Below are 23,468 nucleotides of genomic sequence, written 5' to 3'. Positions count from 1 at the left end.
TAGCAAAGCAGCATTTGCCTCCTTGCTTTGCGTTTGATCGGTGCACTCTCTTCCGTTTGACGTTCATTCCACGTACGTATTCTCAAAGTCTCCGCATTTTCGCTTCCGATTTTTCCGTTATTTCTAATCTTCTACACCATAAGATATAAGATTCACGTATATGTTATAGGTTTTCCAATATCTGATAGTTTTATTTGCCATTTGTGTACATGTCAAATAGAGAATTGTTTAGAATAGGATACAACTCATCAATTTGGATGAAACCGAAACATTTCGTCGAAACAAACATTCTGGACAACTTTTTACTACATCTACATACACCTGTCACTCGACGTTAGTTTTCAAGGTAGAACGAAATTTATGTTTAATATGTTTTATTTAACAATTCGTTTTACAAGTTTTTTCTCTGTGAACAACTTCTCAATAAATAAAGGTATATATATCTGACACTTTCGACTAATTGACGGTCGGTATTAAGTGCAGCATCCCAAGCATCAGACAGTTTATCGAATATTATTTTGTGCCATCCGCTATTAATACAGCCCAACCCATAAGCCATTAATCAATTTCTTTTTCATATTCGTATAAAATTAAAAATAGTTATCTCTCTCACTAGTGAGTGCTGTTTAATTCGGTTTATATGAAAGTGTGGTCGCCTGTTGCAGGAAGAGGTGTCGTCGTAACTTAAATATATTCTTGCGAATGCCTTGGTAACCCAGGCCAAGCGGCGTCTACAAATATAGAAAAATATTGCTCAGAATGTCCATCTTCAAAATGTGTTTCAACATTATTCAAATCGGTTATGAGTACCTTCTATAGAATAATTACCATAAAAGAATATTTATTCCGCTACTATGTCTTGGAGAAAAGTAAATAGACAGTGTAACATCCAGATATCAGTAAATAGCTATAATACACAAATAAATAAAGTAATAAATATATCTTCCAAATTAAATTAGCATAAAAAATGTAACAAGCCCGGGTGAAGGTTTACGTATCATTATGTTCGAGATTACTGAATGCTTAGTAGTTTCCATATGGACGCTGTCCAACGAGTTTCTTTGATACATTTAGTGCTTTGTGTAACAGTTAATTCCAGATATTTGTAGATCCAATTTCCATTACTTATCAGCTATAGTACATTTTTACTTATCAAGGTCATGATATTTTTCTCTCAGAGGAAGAGGATCAATTTTGCAGGAACAATTTTTTGAAGAACTAAATATAAGCTGCATCGAAATCGTCTCAATATATTTTTCTTATATATATCCTGTAGATATTAAGTTAAAGACGCGCTAACATCACCCAAATGCGCATATTAATTACACATTTATACCTTAATACGTTATAAGTGTAAGAAATTCTAACCTCTCTAGTACCAATAACATTATGCGCGAGAACTTAGCAGCTTCTCAAACATAGCATTATATTTGGGTGTCCGAGAGATCAAAGTATGCCAGTCGAAAAGTATGTGTGTTGCGAGAGTTAGAATTGATCGAGACATCGAAGAGTAGAGTTGAAAAAATTAATCAAGTTGTAGAGTTGTAGAGTTGCTAATGAGAGAAAGAGAGAGTGAGAGAGACAGTGAGAGACAGAGTGAGAGTGCTAAGTTCGTTGTGGCGAAAGTTGCCAGATAACTGTAAAGTTACTTGGGACTGATACGAGTATCGCATTTAGTTTCGGTTAAACAAACATCGTTTTCTGTCCAATTAACACCTGTATATTCAATTCAATATTAATAAATTGTAAGTAATCGGGGAAAAATTTATATCCTAAATTTCCGATATTACAATTATATGTTGTTACGCATTTGAAAAGGATTTATTGTGTGCTATGGTCAATGGGAAAACTCATTAAATTGCCGCGAGTGGTCACTTGCAGAAGTTTATGAAAGATAATTGGTAAACTGTTATATCTTAATGTTACAGTTCGATAAAGAAGATCGGAGACGTATAAAATGGATGTCAGCCGCAATATTCTGGGAGGATTCCAATCAGAAATGATCAGATCGACGATTTCCATTCTCTTAACCGTATTGCTATACGTCATATATTCGATTGTTAATTATTCCTCGAAGAATCTTCCTTCCGAATCACTCTTGCCATCTTACGATTTCATAATCGTAGGCGGCGGTTCTGCAGGTACGTTTTTTCATGATGTCGATAGAAAATTACATCATAAACGAAATGAAAGTATGAGAAAGAAGCGCGTATCTGTGTGTTTTCACGCGAGATGGAGCGCTTTATTATCCATATAATAAAGTAACACACAAATCTAACAATATACACATCTCGATTACCCATTACACCTTTCTTTTAGCCGCTCTATCTGTTGTGCAGTACATTTAATGCCGTTATGCGTGTTGTATATATTAACAAGGAAATTTTAACTTCACCTTTCCTGCATATAAACGTAATTTAAGTTTATTTTATAATATGTTATAAATATATATTACATTATAAATATCGTATAAATTATACATTATTGCAACATATTTTAGGATTATCACGAAATCCATTTTGTGCTATGAACTAAATATTTTTCCTTTTTCGATGATTTGATATTAAACCACAAATTTTTGAAATAAAAGTATTTCTAATATTTGAGTAGATTGATGTTTTCTTACTTATGTTTTATAATGTTCTACCAATTTACATGATTATAGGAGCCGTGGTAGCGAGTCGGTTGTCCGAGATAGAAGAATGGAACGTACTCCTTTTGGAAGCAGGTGGCGATGGAAACGTTATATATGATATTCCTCTTCTTGCCGCCAATCTGCAGCTCACCGAGATCGACTGGAAATACACGGCGGAGCCCAATCCAAATTACTGTAGAGGTAATTAATATCTAATAATACTAATGCACGCATAACTATACATCCTAATAAATATTAATACCAGAATTACCCAATACGTCTATATGAGTGGCGGGAAATTTTGATTTTTAAAATTCATAGAAACATGCATAACATATCTTTAACAAGATTAATACAGATTTTTGCTTAAATAGTTAAATAATTGTATAGATCTATTTAGTTTAACTAATATTGTCTGAATTATACCGACCTATATATAATATTTAGGTACGTTTACGTAGTTCTAACGTTAACCCATTAACGTTAACTGGCAAATGATCTTATCGTCGCACCCAAAGAGATATAAACTCACATCAATCACCAACCAACATTAATAATCGATTACATATTATTCGCATTGTCTTCCATGTTTTATCGCAAATTCTGCCTACAGCGATGGAGGGGGGTCGTTGCCGGTGGCCACGTGGCAAAGTGATCGGAGGCAGCAGCACGATAAATTACATGCTCTATGTTCGTGGTAACAAAAAAGATTACGACATCTGGGAACAACTGGGCAATCCAGGATGGTCCTACAAGGACGTCCTGAGTTATTTCAAAAAATCGGAAGACAATCGGAATCAGAACTACAGCAAGACTCCGTATCATTCGACCGGGGGTTACTTAACTGTCGAAGAATCAAAATGGCACACACCACTGGCTGATGCGTTCCTTCGAGCAGGACAAGAAATGGGTTACGAGAATAGAGACATTAATGGAGAACGGCAGACTGGCTTTACGATTGCTCAGGCGACCACTAGACATGGGAGCCGGTGCTCCACGGGGAAGGCCTTCCTGCGGCCTGCCAGCGCGCGTAAGAATTTACACGTCGCTATGCACGCACATGTTACGAAAATTTTAATAGATCCGTCGTCAAAGAAGGCTTACGGTGTAGAGTTCTTTAGAGACGGAAGCACGTTGCGCGTCAATGCCAGCAAGGAGGTGATAGTTTCCGCAGGATCTATCAACAGCCCTCAATTGCTGATGTTGTCTGGAATAGGTCCTGAAGAACACTTAAAGGAACACGGGATACCAGTGATTCGGAATTTAAGTGTGGGTCATAATCTTCAAGACCATATAATTGTGACAAGCCCTACATTCTTGGTTAATGAAGAAGTATCGTTGGTAGAGAGCAGGTTGTACGATATTCGATATTTGCTGGAATACGTCATATACGGAGCCGGTCCTTTGACAGAGCCAGGAGGTGTCAAAGGACTAGCTTTTGTCAATACCAAATACATGAATGCCTCCGACGATTTCCCAGACATGCAACTGCATTTTTTTGCATTGGCTGAGAACACCGACGGCGGCAGAGTGTTTAAATATATTTACGGTCTGAATAGAGAATACTACGATGCTGCATTTGGGGAGTTTATTAATAAGGACGCATGGACCGCGATTCCCACGCTTATAAGGCCGAAAAGTAGAGGGGTTATCAAGCTTCGAAGCAACAATCCCTTCGATCACCCGTTGATTTATCCCAACTACTTCGAACGCCCGGAAGATATGGCGACATTGGTAGAAGGAATTAAGTTTGTGGTCAAGATGAGTAAAACTGCATCATTTAGACGTTATGGAAGCAAATTATTACCGAAGTCATCGTCTAGCTGCGCGAATATTTCTATGTATACCGATCCATACTGGGAGTGCATGATCAGATCCTATGCCACGACTCTGTATCACCCAGTGGGTACTTGCAAGATGGGGCCTAATTCGGATCCAACGGCTGTAGTAGACCCTCGGCTTCGAGTTTACGGAGTCACCGGACTTCGAGTCATAGACGGCTCGATTATGCCAAACATAGTCAGTGGTAATACCAATGCTCCGGTTATCATGATCGCAGAGAAGGGTGCCGATATGATAAAAGAGGAATGGTTGATGAAACGGAATTTGAGAGTGGATAATTTGTTTTGTAGTATTTCGAATGATGAAAATTAATGTACATCGACTGTTATTGTTTATATTACATAATGGAAACTTATAATTATTAACTCAGAGTAAATTTTCATCATATATTATGTATATGAATATATTCATTTCATCAAATGAATATCAAGTAAGTTAAATTTTAAGAAGCGCAAGTTAGTCCGTTAAAATTGTGTTTATCCGAGCTTATCGGAGAACAAACGGTTAAAAATGTAGGAGTTCTACGATTTCACCTATTACATACTTTTGATGTTATGGTTCATTTATTGCATTACTATTGTATTCTAGAACATGAGGAAAGCATAACATCGATGATGAAAAATTGTTACGGACATTCATCTTGTAATTTATTTCCTTCGTTCTCTAGACACAGGTTAATTATAGTGTATAAAGTAGTATATAGTATAAGCATAGTATATAAGATAAAAGGAGATACTATAGATAATCGCAGTATGAAAATTATTGAAATTCTTTTCGTCAACAAATGAGACTCTCATAAATTATTAAGCGTATTGATTTTCCTTTAGACAGTGAAATACGATGTAAATTATAAACATGTAACCCATAAACTTTGTTTATTAAAGTATATACATGTATGATATATCTGTGAAAGAAATTTTTAAAGACCTTTTATGATTTTCAAGTCATTCAATTTAATGATAGATATTTCTGACAGCACTTAATTCAGACCATAACCAATTTATGTCCTTTGTGAAACGGAGCTTTGCTCGCCCGTGTAATTTTTTTTAAATGCGTGTATCTATAATACAATAAACAGCATCCACGAAATAACACGCTTCTTTAGTAAATACTTAATCACGGTGTCGTTGTTTACGAGTAGAGGACACTAATGTCAATATTGAATTTTGTTGAGGTTATTCGATGTGTAAACAGAGAAAACTCGTGGATAAATTGTAAGGCAGAAAATATATTTAAATAGAAGTGTAATTATAACTAAGAATACAATTTGAACTGGTCCAGATCCGCACGCTAGCTGTGTTACCCAATAACTGAAAAAACCCGGAAGCCAACGTCGCCTGTCTACTGTTTATGATCTGTCTTCGTCGCAGTCTTTTGTCTACACGCTGTCGATGGCTCGAGTGCTTAAGAAAACTAAAAAGACCAGATGTAGAGTTTTCTTATAAGTGGTGACCACTTCAACAAATTTCTATGTCGGTATGGTGGTTGCGCTGGGCTACAAAGATTTCTGAGGTGATTTGTCTATTCGTATAACTAGTCTGTGTCTGCGGTTCGTCGATAACGGAAACTCAATAGGTTCTTGTATTCGCTAATGAGGAACGGCTACAGCATTTGACCACTTGGTGCAGTATTTGTATTGGGGATAACTCAACGTACAAGAAACGAACTAGTGTTGTTCAGAAACTTTTTTACCTGAACCCACAATGAAAATTTGAGCAATACGTTTTGTACATTCATGTCAGTAACGTACATGCTGGAGAGATCATCGAGATGGGCAAACATTGCTATAAGTTACAAATGGTTAAAATTTTTAAATCATCAAGACGTATTGTTTAAAGTTCTATTACAGCAGCAGATAAACAAGTTGTAAAGAATGACCTTTATTTTCTTCTTCCCGATTCGGCCCAGTTGCAACTTTCTACAAATTTTTAGACGTCATCTAGTAAACCCATTCTTCTAACATTTAAAGAAAAACTCGAATCTTTCGGTCCAATTTTACAAAAGTTATTCTGTGTTACAGAATGTCCGAATATAAATACATATGTGTACGTATGAATATCGGTTACTGTATTCTACTTTTATTTTGCCTACGAGAAATATCCATTGCACAAATTTATATAACCGCATACAGCGGCACAGGAGTCACAGGACGACGCGAGTCGACAGCCTCGCTGTTGTTTTGCCTCAGGACATGGTCTTAGCCTTGATGCATGAAACATAACAATAAATAAACCTCGGGCGGAAACAATGTCGCCGCTATATGCAAGTCGAATCAAGACGAATTTCAATTTTTCGACTTTCCCTCCACCAGTATAAATAAACGAAGACAACAGCATCGAGAGTATTTTCTGAGTATCTCACGAGCGTCTATCAAGTTACGCGATAAGCCTTTACAAGTATTGATTCCGCGATTATATTCTGCGATTTATACTTCGTACCAACGTCTCACGTTTACGGCTGTGTACTAATTTATCGATTTAAATATATTCGGCGGTTGCAACAAGTAATCTCGTCATTAATTCTCACGCACTTATATCCTCTTCACATAACCTCTACACGCATAAAATAATTTTATCATACTCATGTCGATTTGAACATTGATCATATTATCGATACCTGACATACTCACAGTTTAATTTTCTGACACTAGTTGGCATATCGAAATTCTCCGCCAATATTAAAATTATAAAGCAAGAAGATCTTCATATAAGGGTGCCAGTATGTCCAAGGTAACCTCAAAAACCACTCAGCCGGTTTGATTAATTTTCTCATCGTTGGAAAGATCGTCATATCCAAATAGAAGTAGGCTATGTTTTATTGCGTTTGCTCCTCAGTGTAAATATCTTCGTCTGAAATCGTACCTCTCGTTCAGTGGTGAGATTTGTATTATTCGTCCTGCTTTATTTTTTAATTGCTGTAGTAGTATTTGAATTGCGCGCTTTCTGCGCGCGTATCCATTCAAAAGAAAGGAGGATATCACCCCGCAGAAAGGTATAGCTGTGCAAGATCAGTCAGAGCATCGTTCCGACACTCTTTGGAGAAACGTGAAGAGGTAAATGGCGAAAACTACGAATAGCAACACTAAAAGTAACTGATATAATTACACTCGATACTTTGTCTGATTTGCGGTACAAGATGGAGGGCATTTAACACTGGATTTTTCGAACTTCGAAATGAAATATCTCAAAAACCAATTTTAACCATTTTGCATCGTAAATTAATCATTTCATCTAAAGAATTTATGCACAAAATTATTTTTTCCTAGGCCTTCTAATTTTTGAAATCCGTATATAGTGTATCTATCTCTACGGGACCCGTCAAATTGACGGGTAAACGAAAATACGCAATTTTCTTTAAAAAATCGATTTATTCAAATTGAGTCTGAAAAGAACAATATTAGACTTCGCGTTTAAATAAATTGTTAATAAATAAAAAGTCTTTTTTCAAATTATCACTAAAAAAAATAACAATAACATTAACGATACAGGGTAATCATATCTATTGAACACACTTTTTGCAAATATACTGAATGTTGTTTTTTTGCAATATTTTTTTGCAATAATCCACTTGACAAATTTTTCGCACTTGTGACGTCACAGAAATGAACCGTCTGATCTTTGGAAAATGTTTTCCTCGTTTTCTCCAGATAATTCCTCGGCTAAACAAAATATGAATTCCTTCCTGGATATTTTCGATCGGATGCACTCTTTACATAATATTCACACGCTTATCGCCGACATCTAAAATATTGAAAAATACTTGAAGAGGCCATTGGAGACTCCCTGCTTTTACACTATACTTGCGTGCCATCTGGTCGACCACGTCCACACCAAACATTGTTTTATGGTAAAAAGCAATGGTTCCTGGAACGGATTTATACAAATGTGAGGAAAACAAAGTCATTTTGCGCTCTGTTCCCTTGAGCATCGAGTTTCTAAATCAATCGAACCATCTAAAATATATTTTGTTTGAACTTCAACTGATAATGAAAACCTAATGCCAAATTTATGAAGCTTATTCAGCATATATTGCATAAACCTGTATCGGGCTGCCGTTGAAAATTTTTATGTCCATTCTAACAAGCCTGGTTATTACTAATAAATCTTTCCCGTATTTCGAATATCAGCGCGAATTTATGTAAAGAAATTTATGTAATCTTTCGGAAACTTCTAACGATCTCGCTTCATTTGTGTCCCAGACATATATAATTTTTAGAAAATTACGTAACTCAGCATTTGTGATTATACAGTTTGTTTTTCTTAAACTCGATAGGTCTCGGTTTCAGTGCAATATTCCATTATGTGTCTGTCAATTATCAATTCGAAAGCGCTAGTTATACAACCCGATATAATATTTCTCTTAGCATAGCCACTAGGCCTTGCGACATCCTTGAATATCATACGAATGGGCGTCCTACGCGTGGATCCACACGCGTTTCGCATTTATCCACTATGTCCCGTCAATTGAAATTTCAATTTCACCCATTACATTTTGAGATATGCTTGCAATGCGCGTTCTTTCATTCGGAGTTTTTTCAATCGGAGTCAGAACTAGAAAGAATCATCATCATTTCCTTGTTACGATATACTTTTAAGAAGTTTTCGTCTTCATTATTCGAAGATCCTTCTGTCTCTCCACTTTCAGTGTATTCAGAAATTTCACTGTCAGCTTCGCTTTGGCCTAATTCATATTGATCTTCTACGGAGGTATCCTCAGAACAATCTTCATTAATGTTGACAATTTTATTCAACATCTTATTATATCTCCTGGATTTACTCGTGATTGCTAGAAGAGGGGGATTGATAGAAAAAAAAGAAAATACTGAGAATACTTACAGTAAGCGGAGACAATAATGGGAAATGTCTACAATAACTGAAACTTTTGCACACTGTCTTTGAAAAACGGTTTGTTCATGAAATCAGTTAGCCCGTCAATTTGACGGGTTTCGTAGAGATAGATGTACTACATACAGATTTCAAAAATTAGAAGGCCTAGGAAAAAATAATTTTGTGCATAAATTCTTTAGGTGAAATGATTAATTTACGATGCAAAATGGTTGAAATTAATGCCATGGTTTTTCAGATATTTCGTTTCGAAGTTGGAAATCCATCAAATTGGCGGGTCCCGTAAACCTAGTGTTAATTACTGATCATTGAATTGTGCTTCTTATCGGCAAGAATATGGCACATACGTGAAAAATGTAACATAATTCGTTTAAAATATTATTTAATACAACAATTACGTAACTAGTCATTTCAAATAAGGTTGTTGTTTTGTCGTCCATGGTTACGAGCAACACATATCTTAGCATCCACTTTTTTTCTTCACAAGTTTTCTTCAAGGTATGTATAGACTACATAAGAAACATGCATATATTTGTTTGACGTATATTTATATGTTCTTCGTTGCATATAAGCTATGTTGCAGAATAATTAGTCAAGATCGAGTACACGGGAGATCACTAGCGAAGAAGCATTCGTCTCCGCACTTTGCGTTTGATCGGTGCATTCTCTTACGTTTGAGGTTCAACCCACGTACGTATTCTCAAAATCTCCGCATTTTCGCTAATATTCGATTTTTCCGTTATTTCTGATCTTCTACGTCATAAGATATAACATTCTCGTATATGTTATAGGTTTTCCAATATCTGACAGTTTTATTCGCCATTTGTGTACATGTCAAATAGAGAATTGTTTAGAATAGGATACAACTCATCAATTTGGATGATACCGAAACATTTTGTCAAAACAAACATTCTGGACAACTTTTTACTACATCTACATACACCTGTCACTCGACGTTAGTTTTCAAGGTATAAAGATATTTATGTTTAATATGTTTTATTTAACAATTAATTTTATAAGTTTTTCTTTGTAAACAATTTCTCAATAAATAAAGGTATATATCTGACACTTTCGACTAATTGAAGGTTGGTATTAAGTGCGGCATTCCATGCATCAGTCAGTTTATCGAATATTATTTTGTGCCATCCGCTATTAATACAGCCGAACCCATAAGTCATTGATCAATTTCTTTTTCTTAATTTCAATTTCTTAGCAATGTCTCTTCTGTAAACAATTTTTCAGTGGCGGTAGAATTATTTGTTACATTGTTGACCAATTGAGGATCGGTGAAAGATACAACAGTCCATGTGTCAATTAATTTATCGAGAATCATTATAAATTCAGCCGGACTTATGATCCATTTTCTGGGGTTGTGTATAATTAAAAATTGCTATCTCCGCACTAGTGAGTTAAGCTTCGTTCGGAAGATTTGGCCGCCTGTCCTAGGGCGAATTGCAATCGTAATGAAAATTTAATTGAAGTCTTTTGCGAATATCTCGGTAACTAAGATAGGGCGGTGTCTATAGTTATAGGAAAAGATTGTACAGAATGTCAACCTTGATAACGCGTTTCAAGGTCATCCAATTGGCGAGGTGTACGCCTTTCTAACTAATTACCAAAGAGATATTTATTGCGCTATTATATGTTAGAGATAAGTTGATCAAGAATGTAACAATGAAAGCCCCAAAGCCGTCTGAAGGAACAAATGAGGTATCAGTAAATGAGTAAAATAAATAAATATACAAATAATTTAAAAAATAGATCTTTTGAGATAAACAGACGTAGAAAATGTAACACGACCGGTTGGAGATTTCCGTATCATTTTATTAATATTTACTGAATGTTTGTCATGTTCCGTATCGATGCGGTTAAAGAATTTTTTCGTTGTGTGTACTACGTACCCATGAAACGTATCAAGCAACTGACCTCAGAAATGTACAGATTTAACGGTCGTTTTTGGTACGTTGCGGTACGTTTCCACCTGACGATGTTATGATCTGTCTGTGGAAGAGATATAGTGACAGTAACAAAATTTATTGCTGTAATATTCAGCATCGTACGATACCTGTAAATGTCATTACGTGCAAACTATTATTCAAATTAGTCTGTGTAAGGCAAATTGTACCATGGTTCAAAGGTACAGGATCCGATTTCATTTTTTGTGAGCAAGAATTAAATTAGCTTCGCTCGTTAAACACACATGCTTTTATTAATCTTTTGTCGAGAACAAATTTACAAAAACAAATATTTATTTATTTATTTATTTTATTTATCAAAGACGAAATATGAACTGGACAAAATCGTAATACGCGTAAAAATCATTAGAAAGATTATTAGGCATAGAAAGGCAAGATTACTAGAAAGGTAACAAGACTTATTATTACAGGTTGACAGGGGAAACCGGAGAAGTGCAAAATGGATGTCGTAAAAAATATTCTCGGAGGATTGCAATCGGGAAAGATCGCATCGGTGCTTTCGATGTTCTTGAGCGTGTCGTTATATGTCACGTACTTGTTTGTTAATTACTCCGCGACGAATGTTCCTTCTAAATTATTGATGCCGTCTTACGATTTCATAGTTGTAGGTGGCGGTTCTGCGGGTATGTTCTTTCGATGCCATCGACACAAATTCCATGATAAACCTAATAAAAGTGTGACAGAGACAAACATAACTGTATGTTTACGTGGAAGAAAGAATGCATCTGTTATGTAGTATAGTTATGACGTTGCGCGTTCTTATGCAAATTGGCGTACAAATTTTAACTTCCTATTGCCTACGTATAAACGAATTTCAGATGTATTCTGTAAACATATTTTAGGTTTATCATGAAATCCTATTTGTAGTATCGACAAATTTTGAATTTCAACTAACAACTTTTGATATAAAAATATTTGAGATATTTAAATAAATTAATTTTTTCATATTACAGGAACTGTCTTGGCGAATCGTTTGTCCGAGATAGAAGACTGGAACGTACTCCTTTTGGAAGCAGGTGGCGATGGAAGCGTTATATATGATATTCCGCTTCTTGCCGCCAATCTGCAGCTCACCGAGATCGACTGGAAATACACGACGGAGCCCAATCCAAATTACTGTAGAGGTAATTAATATCTAATAATATTAATGGACGCATAACTATACATCCTAATAAATATTAATATCAGAATTACCCAATACGTCTATATGAGTGGCGGGAAATTTTGATTTTTAAAATTCATAGAAACATGCATAACATATCTTTAACAAGATTAATACAGATTTTTGCTTAAATAGTTAAATAATTGTATAGATCTATTTAGTTTAACTAATATTGTCTGAATTATACCGACCTATATATAATATTTAGGTACGTTTACGTAGTTCTAACGTTAACCCATTAACGTTAACTGGCAAATGATCTTATCGTCGCACCCAAAGAGATATAAACTCACATCAATCACCAACCAACATTAATAATCGATTACATATTATTCGCATTGTCTTCCATGTTTTATCGCAAATTCTGCCTACAGCGATGGAGGGGGGTCGCTGCCGGTGGCCACGTGGCAAAGTGATCGGAGGCAGCAGCACGATAAATTACATGCTCTATGTTCGTGGTAACAAAAAAGATTACGACATCTGGGAACAACTGGGCAATCCAGGATGGTCCTACAAGGACGTCCTGAGTTATTTCAAAAAATCGGAAGACTATCGGAATCAGAACTACAGCAAGACTCCGTATCATTCGACAGGGGGTTACCTAACTGTCGAAGAATCAAAATGGCACACACCACTGGCCGATGCGTTCCTTCGAGCAGGACGAGAAATGGGTTACGAGAATAGAGACATTAATGGAGAACGGCAGACTGGCTTTACGATTGCTCAGGCGACCATTAGACATGGGAGCCGGTGCTCCACGGGGAAGGCCTTCCTGCGGCCTGCCAGCGCGCGTAAGAATTTACACGTCGCTATGCACGCACATGTTACGAAAATTTTAATAGATCCGTCGTCAAAGAGGGCTTACGGTGTAGAGTTCTTTAGAGACGGAAGCACGTTGCGCATCAATGCCAGCAAGGAGGTGATAGTTTCCGCAGGATCTATCAACAGCCCTCAATTGCTGATGTTGTCCGGAATAGGTCCTGGAGAACACTTAAAGGAACACGGGATACCAGTTATTCAAAATTTAAGTGTGGGTTATAACCTTCAAGACCATGTAGTGGTGGGAGGCCTTGCATTCTTGCTGAATGAAGAAGTATCGTTGGTAGAGAGCAGGTTGTACGATATTCGATATTTGCTGGAATACGCCATATTCGGTGACGGTCCTTTGTCAGAGCCAGGAGGTGTCGAAGGACTAGCTTTTATCAATACCAAATACACGAATGCCTCCGACGATTTCCCAGACATGCAACTGCATTTTGCGGCATTGGCTGAGAACACCGACGGCGGCAGAACTCTTAGAAAGATTTACGGTCTGAATAGAAAATACTACGATGCTGTATTTGGGGAGTTTCTTAATAAGGACGCATGGACTGCGATTCCCACGCTTATAAGGCCGAAAAGTAGAGGGGTTATCAAGCTTCGAAGCAACAATCCCTTCGATTACCCGTTGATTTATCCCAACTACTTCGAAACCCCGGACGATGTGGCGAGATTGGTAGAAGGAATTAAGTTTGTGGTCGAGATGAGTAAAACTGCATCATTTAGACGTTATGGAAGCAAATTATTACCGAAACCATTTTCTGGCTGCACGAATATTCCTATGTATACCGATCCATACTGGGAGTGCGTGATCAGATTCTATGCCACGACTCTATATCATCCAGTGGGTACTTGCAAAATGGGGCCTAATTCGGATCCAACGGCTGTAGTAGACCCTCGGCTTCGAGTTTACGGAGTCACCGGACTTCGAGTCATAGACGGCTCGATTATGCCAAACATAGTCAGTGGTAATACCAATGCGCCGATTATCATGATCGCAGAGAAGGGTGCCGATATGGTAAAAGAGGATTGGTTCAAGAAACGGAGTTTACAGTGAATAATTGTTTTGTAATATCTCAAATAAGTGAGCAGTTTTTGCAAATTAATTTACAGCGACTGCTATTGTTTATTGCATAATAGAAACGTATAATTATGAACTCGAAATATATTTTCATCGTATATTGCGAATAGCGGAATTCGCGTCAGAATATAGTCTGTTTATCCGAACTTATCGGGGAACAAACAGTTAGTAAAGCAGCGGTTCAACAATTTTTCCTGTTACGTTCCTTTGATGTTGATATTTTGCATTGCAATCGAAATGTATAGTGTGAGATAAGCATAGCGTCGATGAAGAAAAATTGTTACAGACGTTGAGTACTATATTTCGTAATTTCTTTCCTTCATCCTGTGGATATGATTTGTACATACATATTTGATGGAATGCAGTCGACTTTCTGAATAGCGTAACAATGTGAATTTACAATATCTGTATGTATGTTTATTATAGTGGTACAGACAAAGAAAATCGAATCATCCTGTCTACTTTTATAAATAATAAATTACAGAATGCTTTAAAATAAAATTAGATATGTACAAGAATCGAATTATTTTTTACTATAATTCAATTTATGGTCAACTCCTACATACATTAAACTTATGGCTGATGATAATGCTGGCAGTATATTTGCTGACCCAAGAGATTGTTGGTTCTTTTTGACACCTGCATACAGACAGTTGGGCCATAGGCGTTACAAAATTTCGGCAATTCAACTAGTCGAAAATGAAAAATGAGGAAATTACGTTGAAAACCTTGTTCATCAATTATTAAGGCGTGTACACACTGTTGTCGATCATGCGCCGGCAACTACTGGATCATTGCTGTATTTGAGCCAATACGCACTTGGTTTCGGCGAACAACGAAACGCGCTGAATCAAATGGAAATGTTGACAGAACAGGTAATTAATTTTCCTGCAGACCAGATATGGTTTAATATTAATATTAGTTGCTTGTTAATCAACAAGATTGACACTTCTTCACGGTAAGTGTACAGTTAGATAAGTACAACTCCGCGAGATATTACTGCGACCATATGTCTGTCTTCGTTGTTCTTAATTGAGAAAACAGAGAAGGACGTATGATTGCAGTGATATCGTGCGGACAAGGATTGCTCGTATACAACGAACTCAACATAATAAAAAATTAACTATGCAAAGCAAAAACAGAAACGATTGATTTATTGCGAGATTATACAAATGACTGTAGGATTACATACAGCGAAGTAAACAGAGTGTCTAAAGGTATTAACCCTTAACCTGTAAAAAAAATGCCCGTAAATGCCCGTAATATTTACATTTGGTCTGATCGTCCTACTGCGGGCTATGCCCATAGTTGTAGGTTAAGGGGTTATTAAATGACATGAGAAAATTAGTTTGTTGCAGAAATTAACGATTAAGGCAGTGATATTGGCTGTAATGTGTGCGATCGATTTTAGGTTAGTTAATAAAAACTTTATTACAAACAGGAAACTGAAAACTCTGATTAACATAATAATAACATGGTTTTTCTATAGTATATGCGTACATGTATATTTATTTTTATATTAAATTATTTATTTGTGGACATTATGGTATGAAAACTAATATTTTAATAATATTTTATTGGCGTCTCGCAGGTTGGGAAGTAATGTAATGCTGCTTAGACATTTCAGGTTTCCACTTATTCCTATCTGTCGTTTTGGTTTTATCTACTAATGAAGAAATCAAGCGTTTGCATATTTTCTTTTTTCACTGCAGTCTTCAAGATGGCTAAGATAAATTTGGAAAATTCTGAAGTACTGACATACATTTACAACACCTTGTTTATTAATTTTTCATTTAAATCTGTCACAAATGCAACATACTCGATGTCATAATTAATATGTGTGTCTTGATTGCTAGTGTATAAAGTAGCAGTATGTGTAGTAGTAGTAGTAGTAGTAGTAAGTGTATTAAGGAGTTAAAAAATAGCTCATTAGATGCGAGTCTTTTTATTATACCTTGAAAGGCGAACCAATGAAATTTTTGGCAATTAAAAAAGATCTCTAATCTTTCGCATGTTTTTACAGTTTCTGCTGTACTATTTCTTAACTTGATAATAATATCTGTGGCATAAGCACCAACATGAATTTATTTATTATTGCTTAGTCCATGCCTTTCGGTTTTACATCCCTTATGTCTATTTCTCTTCTTATATGTCTACCTCCCCTCTTTTCCACTCTATTCTATTGCACTATCTTAATTATTCTATCTCTGAAAACTAAAACTAGAAACTACAAATTAGGAACTAATGACTAAAAACTATTGCAACTTTGGTCTCTAGCCTCCTTGCTGTGCATCCTTCCTGTCGTTTGCCCTTCTCCTCTCTATTATTGCTTTCAGTTCTGTTAAACCTTCTCCAATCTCATATAGCGTTTTTCCTATGTCCTTTGGTCCTCCCGTTATTTCACATTCTTCTATTACATGTCTCAGGTCTTCTTCTCTCCTTCTACATAGTCTGCATCTCTTTTCTCCCTCTTCTTTCCAGTATTCCTTGCTTTGGTCTCGTTTCCACATCTGAATCTTGCCAGTATTCTGTCCTTCCACTTTATCCTCCCTTCTAAGTACTTTGGTAATTTTTCTTTGGCTATATTTCTGTAGTGTATATTATATTTGGATTCCCTTATCTTTTTCCCCCTTTCTTCTGCTTCTCTCTTTCTTCTTTCTTCTATAATTTGGTCTGCTGTCATCCTTTCTTGCTTCTCTCCTGCTTCTATCTGCGTCCCTCCCTTTCTCACCTCTTCTAGTCCCTTCTTTCTCTTTCTTGCTCTTCTCCCTTCAAGGCCTTTTCCCCAGTTTCCCTCTCTTTCCTTTATACACTCCTTTACTAATTCCTCTTTTGATTCTAAGGCTTTCTCTTCATACCTTGCTGCTCTTTTTAACGCTTTTCTTTTTATTTCCATTCTTCTATCAATATATAATTTGGTGTTGTCATATCTAAGCCTAATATCCATTTCGCATATCTCCTTTGTACACTATCCAGTCTTTCTTCCATGTTCCAGCCCCATGCCTCTGCTCCAAACAGCGCCACGCTCTCTACCAGTGCTCCAAACATCTTCATTCTCCTTTTGTAGTCCTGTTTGAATATTCTTTCTCTCACGCTCCATGTTTTCTTCATTGCTATTGTTGCTCTCTTTTTCCTGTCTTGTATGTGCTTCTCATCTCTGCAGTATGTACCCTAGGTGTCTTATCTTGTCCACTTCTTCTAATTCTTGCTCTCCCCATTTCCATTTTCTTTGTCTCCTTTTGTTCCTTCTTTTTTCGAAGACTACTATTTTGGTCTTTTCCGTGCTCAGTTATAATTCGGCTTCCTTAAAAAATTGTTTGAACCTCTTTAACATTTCTTTTAGCTCCTCATCATCTCTATCAGCCATCAGCACAATATCGTCTGCATATGTTAGTGAACATACCTTTCTTTCTCCTACCACTATACCCCCAGCCTGTCCTTTCCCTAGTTCTTCTTCCAGTCCTGCCACGTAGATATTGAATAACGTCGGGCTCAACGGGCACCCTTGTCTGACTCCCCTCACAGTCCAAAATTCTCTTGTGTTGTGGTTCTTGACTCTCACTACATTCCTTGTTTCTTCGTATATCTCTTCGGGTTAGTTTTCCGCTAATCCCCATTTTCCTCATTTTCTCCTCCAGTTTCTCTCTGTTTAGTCTGTCGAACGCCGCTCTTAAGTCTGCAAAAGATTGAAGCTAATTGAAAACGAGCAAATAGGCGACAGAACGCCTTCCCAATTTTACGGGGATTTGAGGAGCATCGTCACCCCCGCAACACCAGATGATTTCGTTCTCACCGTGCGGGAAGGCCGGCTGCCGGTTCACGTGCAGCATGTCCTGGCCTCTATGCAGAATAAGAGGCCCGAAACACTGACCCGAATCGTCGACAGCATCCACGACATACGCCCGGACCCAGGACAAATTGCTGTGGTTAGCACAGATAACAGCGGAAAGCTGTCCACCTGTACAAAACGTCGGAACGAGCGATTCGATCGCCGCCGCCATCAGCGCGTTAAGAGATCAGATGAATCACATGCAAGCGCAAATGAATGCGTTGTGCATGGATAACCGTCGACAACCGCGACCACGATCACGCTGTCGTACAAGATACCGCCGCTGTTCGAGATCCCGAGACCCGCCACGGCAAGATGGGTTATGTTTCTGTAGGTGTAGTTGGAGCTAGGTGGTGAAAAGAGAGTCTTGCGTTTCGTCCTGGGACTACCGGTGGACTCGTCAGTAAGGCTATGCCCGGTAGTCCCTGCCTTAGGCGTAGAGGGAGTCTCGCTAGGTGCGGTATTTGTATCATGGCCCCGTATATTCGACCACTAGCAAGATAGACAGACTCGTTGTCGTCGTAGCCCTCTGGCGTTGGCGGTTGGTACCCGCGGATCGCCAGGGAGGTGTTGCGCCGCGTTGATGCCTCGACCTGTCGGCGTCCTGTTCATACCGATCCGCCACATTTCTACCACGCGACGTTTCGGCAACGTGCGAGAAGATGCAACTTACCGTGCAATTGGAATTCGGGAAACGCGGCCAGCCGTCCGTGAACGCGGCGAACGACGTCGGCTTGATATCCAGCCGCATTTTCGTATCTGGTAGACACCGGCGCCGACATTAGTGTCCACCCGCGCAGCAAAATCCGCGGACCCGCGAAAAACAGCGAGTACGAGTTGTTCGCGGCTAACGGGACACGAATGGCAACGTACGGGACCGTCGCGATCCACCTGAATTTGTCCCTACGGTGTGCCTTTAAGTGGAATTTTACCGTGGCCGACGTCCAAACACCTATTATCGGCATGGATTTCCTAAGTCACTTCGGGTTGCTCGTGCAGCCACGTAATAAAAAACGACGTAATAGATACGACGACCCAGTTATCTTCGAAGGGACACGCGGCCGCGGACAACGCCCCGTCGATAAAAACCGGTGATTTAGCGTACCACCAACTGCTAGCGGAATTTCCTCGCCTCACTCGTCCGTTGATTTACGGGAAAGAGAAGGCTCGACACAGCGTGATACAAGCCAGGCCCGCCAATTTACAACTCCGCCGCCTCGCACCGGATAGGCTCAAGCAGGTAAAAGTGGAATTTGAGCCCATGATTGAGCAAGGCGTGATGCAACCATCGAAAAGCCCGTGGGCATCGCTTCTGCACATCGTGCCAAAAAGGAACAGGTATACGCCACCACACCTAGAGGACTTTGCCCACTATATACACGGACGCCACGATGCTAGCGCATCCGATACCCGGTGCGCCCGTCAGCCTTACGGTAGACGCGTCCGACTACGCAATAGGAGACTTCGTAACCTATACCGACCACAAACCCCTCATTTACGCGTTTCGACAAAAACTGGAAAAATGTTCGTCGCGACAATTTCGCTGCTTAGGTTATGTAGCACAATTTACGACTTTCGGTTTGGTTCGGTGCGATGGTAACACGCGGGCGGAGAAGAGGTTAGGAAGGCAAAAGCGCGGCAAATGAAGTAAGGCGGGGAAACAAAAGATGGCGTTAAACGGAGGAAGACCAAGGAACGCGGGTAAAGCGGGAGATAAGGAAGATTTGAAAAACACATTGGATAGTTACAGCTTGTCAGAAAAGAGACGCCAACCAGGGAGAGAGGAATTGAGGTAATGATGGAAAAAATAGAGAGGATTTCAGGCGATGATAAAAGAAATAAAAGGGATATTTGTAGCACAATTTACAACCGACATCCGGTACATCTCCCTCACTTTCCGAACCAAAGCTTTTCTCAACGAATCCGATGACCTCGCATCCTTAGACATCTCAGCACAGTTTCCCTTCGCAGCAGCATCGTGACGGAAAGTCAGTCTATCTCAGGGAGTCAACACACAACGGTCGTTACAATCGCTCGTCCGAGTCAACTAACTATCCAAGCCTTCGACATCTCGCGCAATCATCGTCCGCACTCGTAGCGCATCTCGGATCATAGCTATCCGAGCTCGAACTTGTAACCGTGCACCGCGAACCGAATAGAACCTAGTGTACTCATCAAGCATTACAATTAATCAAAATTTATCGTTGAATACATCTGACTATTCCTTCCGAACCTGTCACGACATACCACCTCACGTGTATCGGTCGTTTTTCGCGTTGGCCCGAAGACATTCCTATCGCTGACATGGAAGCGCCAACCTCGGCCCTCCTTTCGACCTGGATCTCTCGTTTCGGCGTTCCCTTAAAGATAACAACCGACCAGGGACGCCAATTTGAATCGCGTCTGTTATGCCGGTTGCTGGGAGTCACCCATCTACGCACGCTGGCCTATCATCCCGCGTCTAATGGGATGGTGGAGCGCTTACATAGACAGCTCAAAGCGGCAATCAAGTGCCACGACACGAGCAACTGGGTGGAGATTCTACCAATCGTGCTATTAGGCATTAGAAGCGCGATAAAGGAGGACCTTAACGCAACGGCAGCCGAAATGATCTATGGCACCGGCATACGATTGCCGGCGTTCTTCTTACCAACCAATCAGCGGGCCAACTCGGAATTCGCGAACCTGCTAAAAGAACGGATGGAGAAAGTCAGACCACGGCCTGTTACGCGACAGGGCGAAAAGAAAATATTCATTTTCCGCGAGGTGGAGTCGGAGATATGACGCGATTAGAGGCCCTCTACGGCCACCTTACGACGGGTTTAAAGTAACGCGAAGAGACGAAGAAACATACACAATTAGAGTCAACAATAGGGATCTAACGGTTTCCGTAGACGGATTAAAGCCAGCCTTTGTAGTACCTGAGGACCTCGAAACCCGTGACGTGCAAACGCCCGCAACGAAAGTGGCTCAATTATCAATCATCAAAAGAATGAGGCAAACACCAGCAATAGGTACGTTACGCGGTCTGGGCGAAGAGTCCGTTTTCAGGATTGGTCACAGGCAGGTTTCGGTTAAGCATTGTAATTATTGGACACGGGATATACTACGAAAATTAAAAAAGAAACAGCGACGTTCAAGTAAATGTAATAAAAATGTTATTACTGGTAGGGGGGTAGTGTAACGGCATAGTTAAAGGACGACGCGAGTCGAGAGCGACACGTGCTGTTTTTTTTTTTTCATCAGGACTTTGTCATAGCCTTGAAACAACGATAAATAAACTCCGGGCGAAGACAATATCACCGCTACATGCAACCGCCGAATTAAGACGAATTTCAATTTTTCGACTCTCCCCCCACCAGTATAAATAAACGAAGACGATCGCGAACGACAGTACATATCGTGTACCTAATAGTATCGAGAGTATTTTCTGAGTAACTCACGAGCGTGTATCAAGTTACGCGACAAGTCTTTACAAATATTGATTCCGCGATTATATTCTGCGATTTATACTTCGTACCAACGACTCACGTTTACGGCTGTGTACTAATTTATCGATTTAAATATATTCGACGGTTGCAACAACAAGTAATCTCGTCATTAATTCTCACGCACCTACATCCTCTTCACATAACCTCTACACGCATAAAATAATTTTGTCATACTCATGTCGATTTGAACATTGATCATATTATCGATACCTGACATACTCACAGTTTAATTTTCTGACATTAATTGGCATATCGAAATTCTCCGCCAATATTAAAATTATAAAGCGAGAAGATCTCCACATAAGGGTGCCAGTATGTCCAAGGTAACCTCAAAAACTACTCAGCCGGTTTGATTAATTTTCTCATCGTTGGAAAGATCGTCATATCCAAATAGAAGTAGGCTATGTTTTATTGCGTTTGTTCCTCAGTGTAAATATCTTCGTCTGAAATCGCACCTCTCGTTCAGTGGTGAGATTTGTATTATTCGTGCTGCTTTATTTTTTAATTGTTGTAGTAGTATTTGAATTGCGCGCTTTCTGCACGCGTATCCATTCAAAAGAAAGGAGGATATCACCCCGCAGAAAGGTATAGCTGTGCGAGATCAGTCAGAGCATCGTTCCGACACTCTTTGGAGAAACGTGAAGAGGTAAATGGCGAAAACTACGAATAGCAACACTAAAAGTAACTGATATAATTACACTCGATACTTTGTCTGATTTGCGGTACAAGATGGAGGGCATTTAACACTGGATTTTTCGAACTTCGAAATGAAATATCTCAAAAACCAATTTTAACCATTTTGCATCGTAAATTAATCATTTCATCTAAAGAATTTATGCTCAAAATTATTTTTTCCTAGGCCTTCTAATTTTTGAAATCCGTATATAGTGTACCTATCTCTACGGGACCCGTCAAATTGACGGGTAAACGAAAATACGCAATTTTCTTTAAAAAATCGATTTATTCGAATTGAGTCTGAAAAGAACAATATTAGACTTCGCGTTTAAATAAATTGTTAATAAATAAAAAGTCTTTTTTCAAATTATCACTAAAAAAATAACAATAACATTAACGATACAGGGTAATCATACCTACTGAACACACTTTTTGCAAATATACTGAATGTTGTTTTTTTGCAATAATCCACTTGGCAAATTTTTCGCACTTGTGACGTCACAGAAATGAAGCGTCTGATCTTTGGAAAATGTTTTCCTCGTTTTCTCCAGATAATTCCTCGGCTAAACAAAATATGAATTCCTTCCTGGATATTTTCGATCTGATGCACTCTTTACATAATATTCACACGCTTATCGCCGACAAATCTAAAATATTGAAAAATACTTGAAGAGGCCATTGGAGACTCCCTGCTTTTACACTATACTTGCGTGCCATCTGGTCGACCACGTCCACACCAAACATTGTTTTATGGTAAAAAGCAATGGTTCCTGGAACGGATTTATACAAATGTGAGGAAAACAAAGTCATTTTGCGCTCTGTTCCCTTGAGCATCGAGTTTCTAAATCAATCGAACCATCTAAAATATATTTTGTTTGAACTTCAACTGATAATGAAAACATAATGCCAAATTTATGAAGCTTATTCAGCATATATTGCATAAACCTGTATCGGGCTGCCGTTGAAAATTTTTATGTCCATTCTAACAAGCCTGGTTATTACTAATAAATCTTTCCCGTATTTCGAATATCAGCGCGAATTTATGTAAAGAAATTTATGTAATCTTTCGGAAACTTCTAACGATCTCGCTTCATTTGTGTCCCAGACATATATA

At 38.6% G+C, this 23,468-nt stretch overlaps 2 protein-coding genes and 2 pseudogenes across 3 annotated transcripts; 3 read left to right on the top strand and 1 right to left on the bottom strand.

Annotated features, from left to right (window-relative positions):
- On the top strand, nucleotides 1-5,378 carry LOC117212849 (glucose dehydrogenase [FAD, quinone]-like). 2 transcript variants are annotated; one of them, XM_033457916.1, is made up of 5 exons: nucleotides 1-72; nucleotides 170-346; nucleotides 1,929-2,141; nucleotides 2,666-2,836; nucleotides 3,249-5,378. In XM_033457916.1, the coding sequence occupies exons 3-5, from the start codon at nucleotides 1,958-1,960 to the stop codon at nucleotides 4,787-4,789; spliced, it is 1,896 nt and encodes a 631-aa protein (XP_033313807.1). In that variant the 5' UTR covers nucleotides 1-72; nucleotides 170-346; nucleotides 1,929-1,957; the 3' UTR covers nucleotides 4,790-5,378. The 2 variants fall into 2 exon arrangements, with proteins under 2 accessions (XP_033313807.1, XP_033313808.1); XM_033457917.1 differs by lacking the exon at nucleotides 170-346 and having other exon boundaries at nucleotides 8-72.
- A 3,548-nt stretch (nucleotides 5,379-8,926) lies between these two features.
- Nucleotides 8,927-9,549, bottom strand: LOC117212851 (annotated as a pseudogene).
- Nucleotides 9,550-9,872: 323 nt separating this feature from the next.
- LOC117212850 lies at nucleotides 9,873-11,983 on the top strand (annotated as a pseudogene).
- A 298-nt stretch (nucleotides 11,984-12,281) lies between these two features.
- On the top strand, nucleotides 12,282-14,356 carry LOC117212854 (glucose dehydrogenase [FAD, quinone]-like). The gene is made up of 2 exons (XM_033457932.1): nucleotides 12,282-12,421; nucleotides 12,834-14,356. The coding sequence occupies exon 2, from the start codon at nucleotides 12,836-12,838 to the stop codon at nucleotides 14,333-14,335; it is 1,500 nt and encodes a 499-aa protein (XP_033313823.1). The 5' UTR covers nucleotides 12,282-12,421; nucleotides 12,834-12,835; the 3' UTR covers nucleotides 14,336-14,356.
- The last annotated feature ends 9,112 nt before the right edge of the window (nucleotides 14,357-23,468 follow it).

This window comes from Bombus bifarius, unplaced genomic scaffold (assembly GCF_011952205.1).
Source record: "Bombus bifarius isolate JDL3187 unplaced genomic scaffold, Bbif_JDL3187 scf7180000008401, whole genome shotgun sequence".
In the NCBI taxonomy this organism is placed as follows: Eukaryota; Metazoa; Arthropoda; class Insecta; order Hymenoptera; family Apidae; genus Bombus; species Bombus bifarius.
The sequence above is the reverse complement of the archived record's forward strand: the minus strand, read 5'-3'. Positions and strand labels throughout refer to the sequence as shown.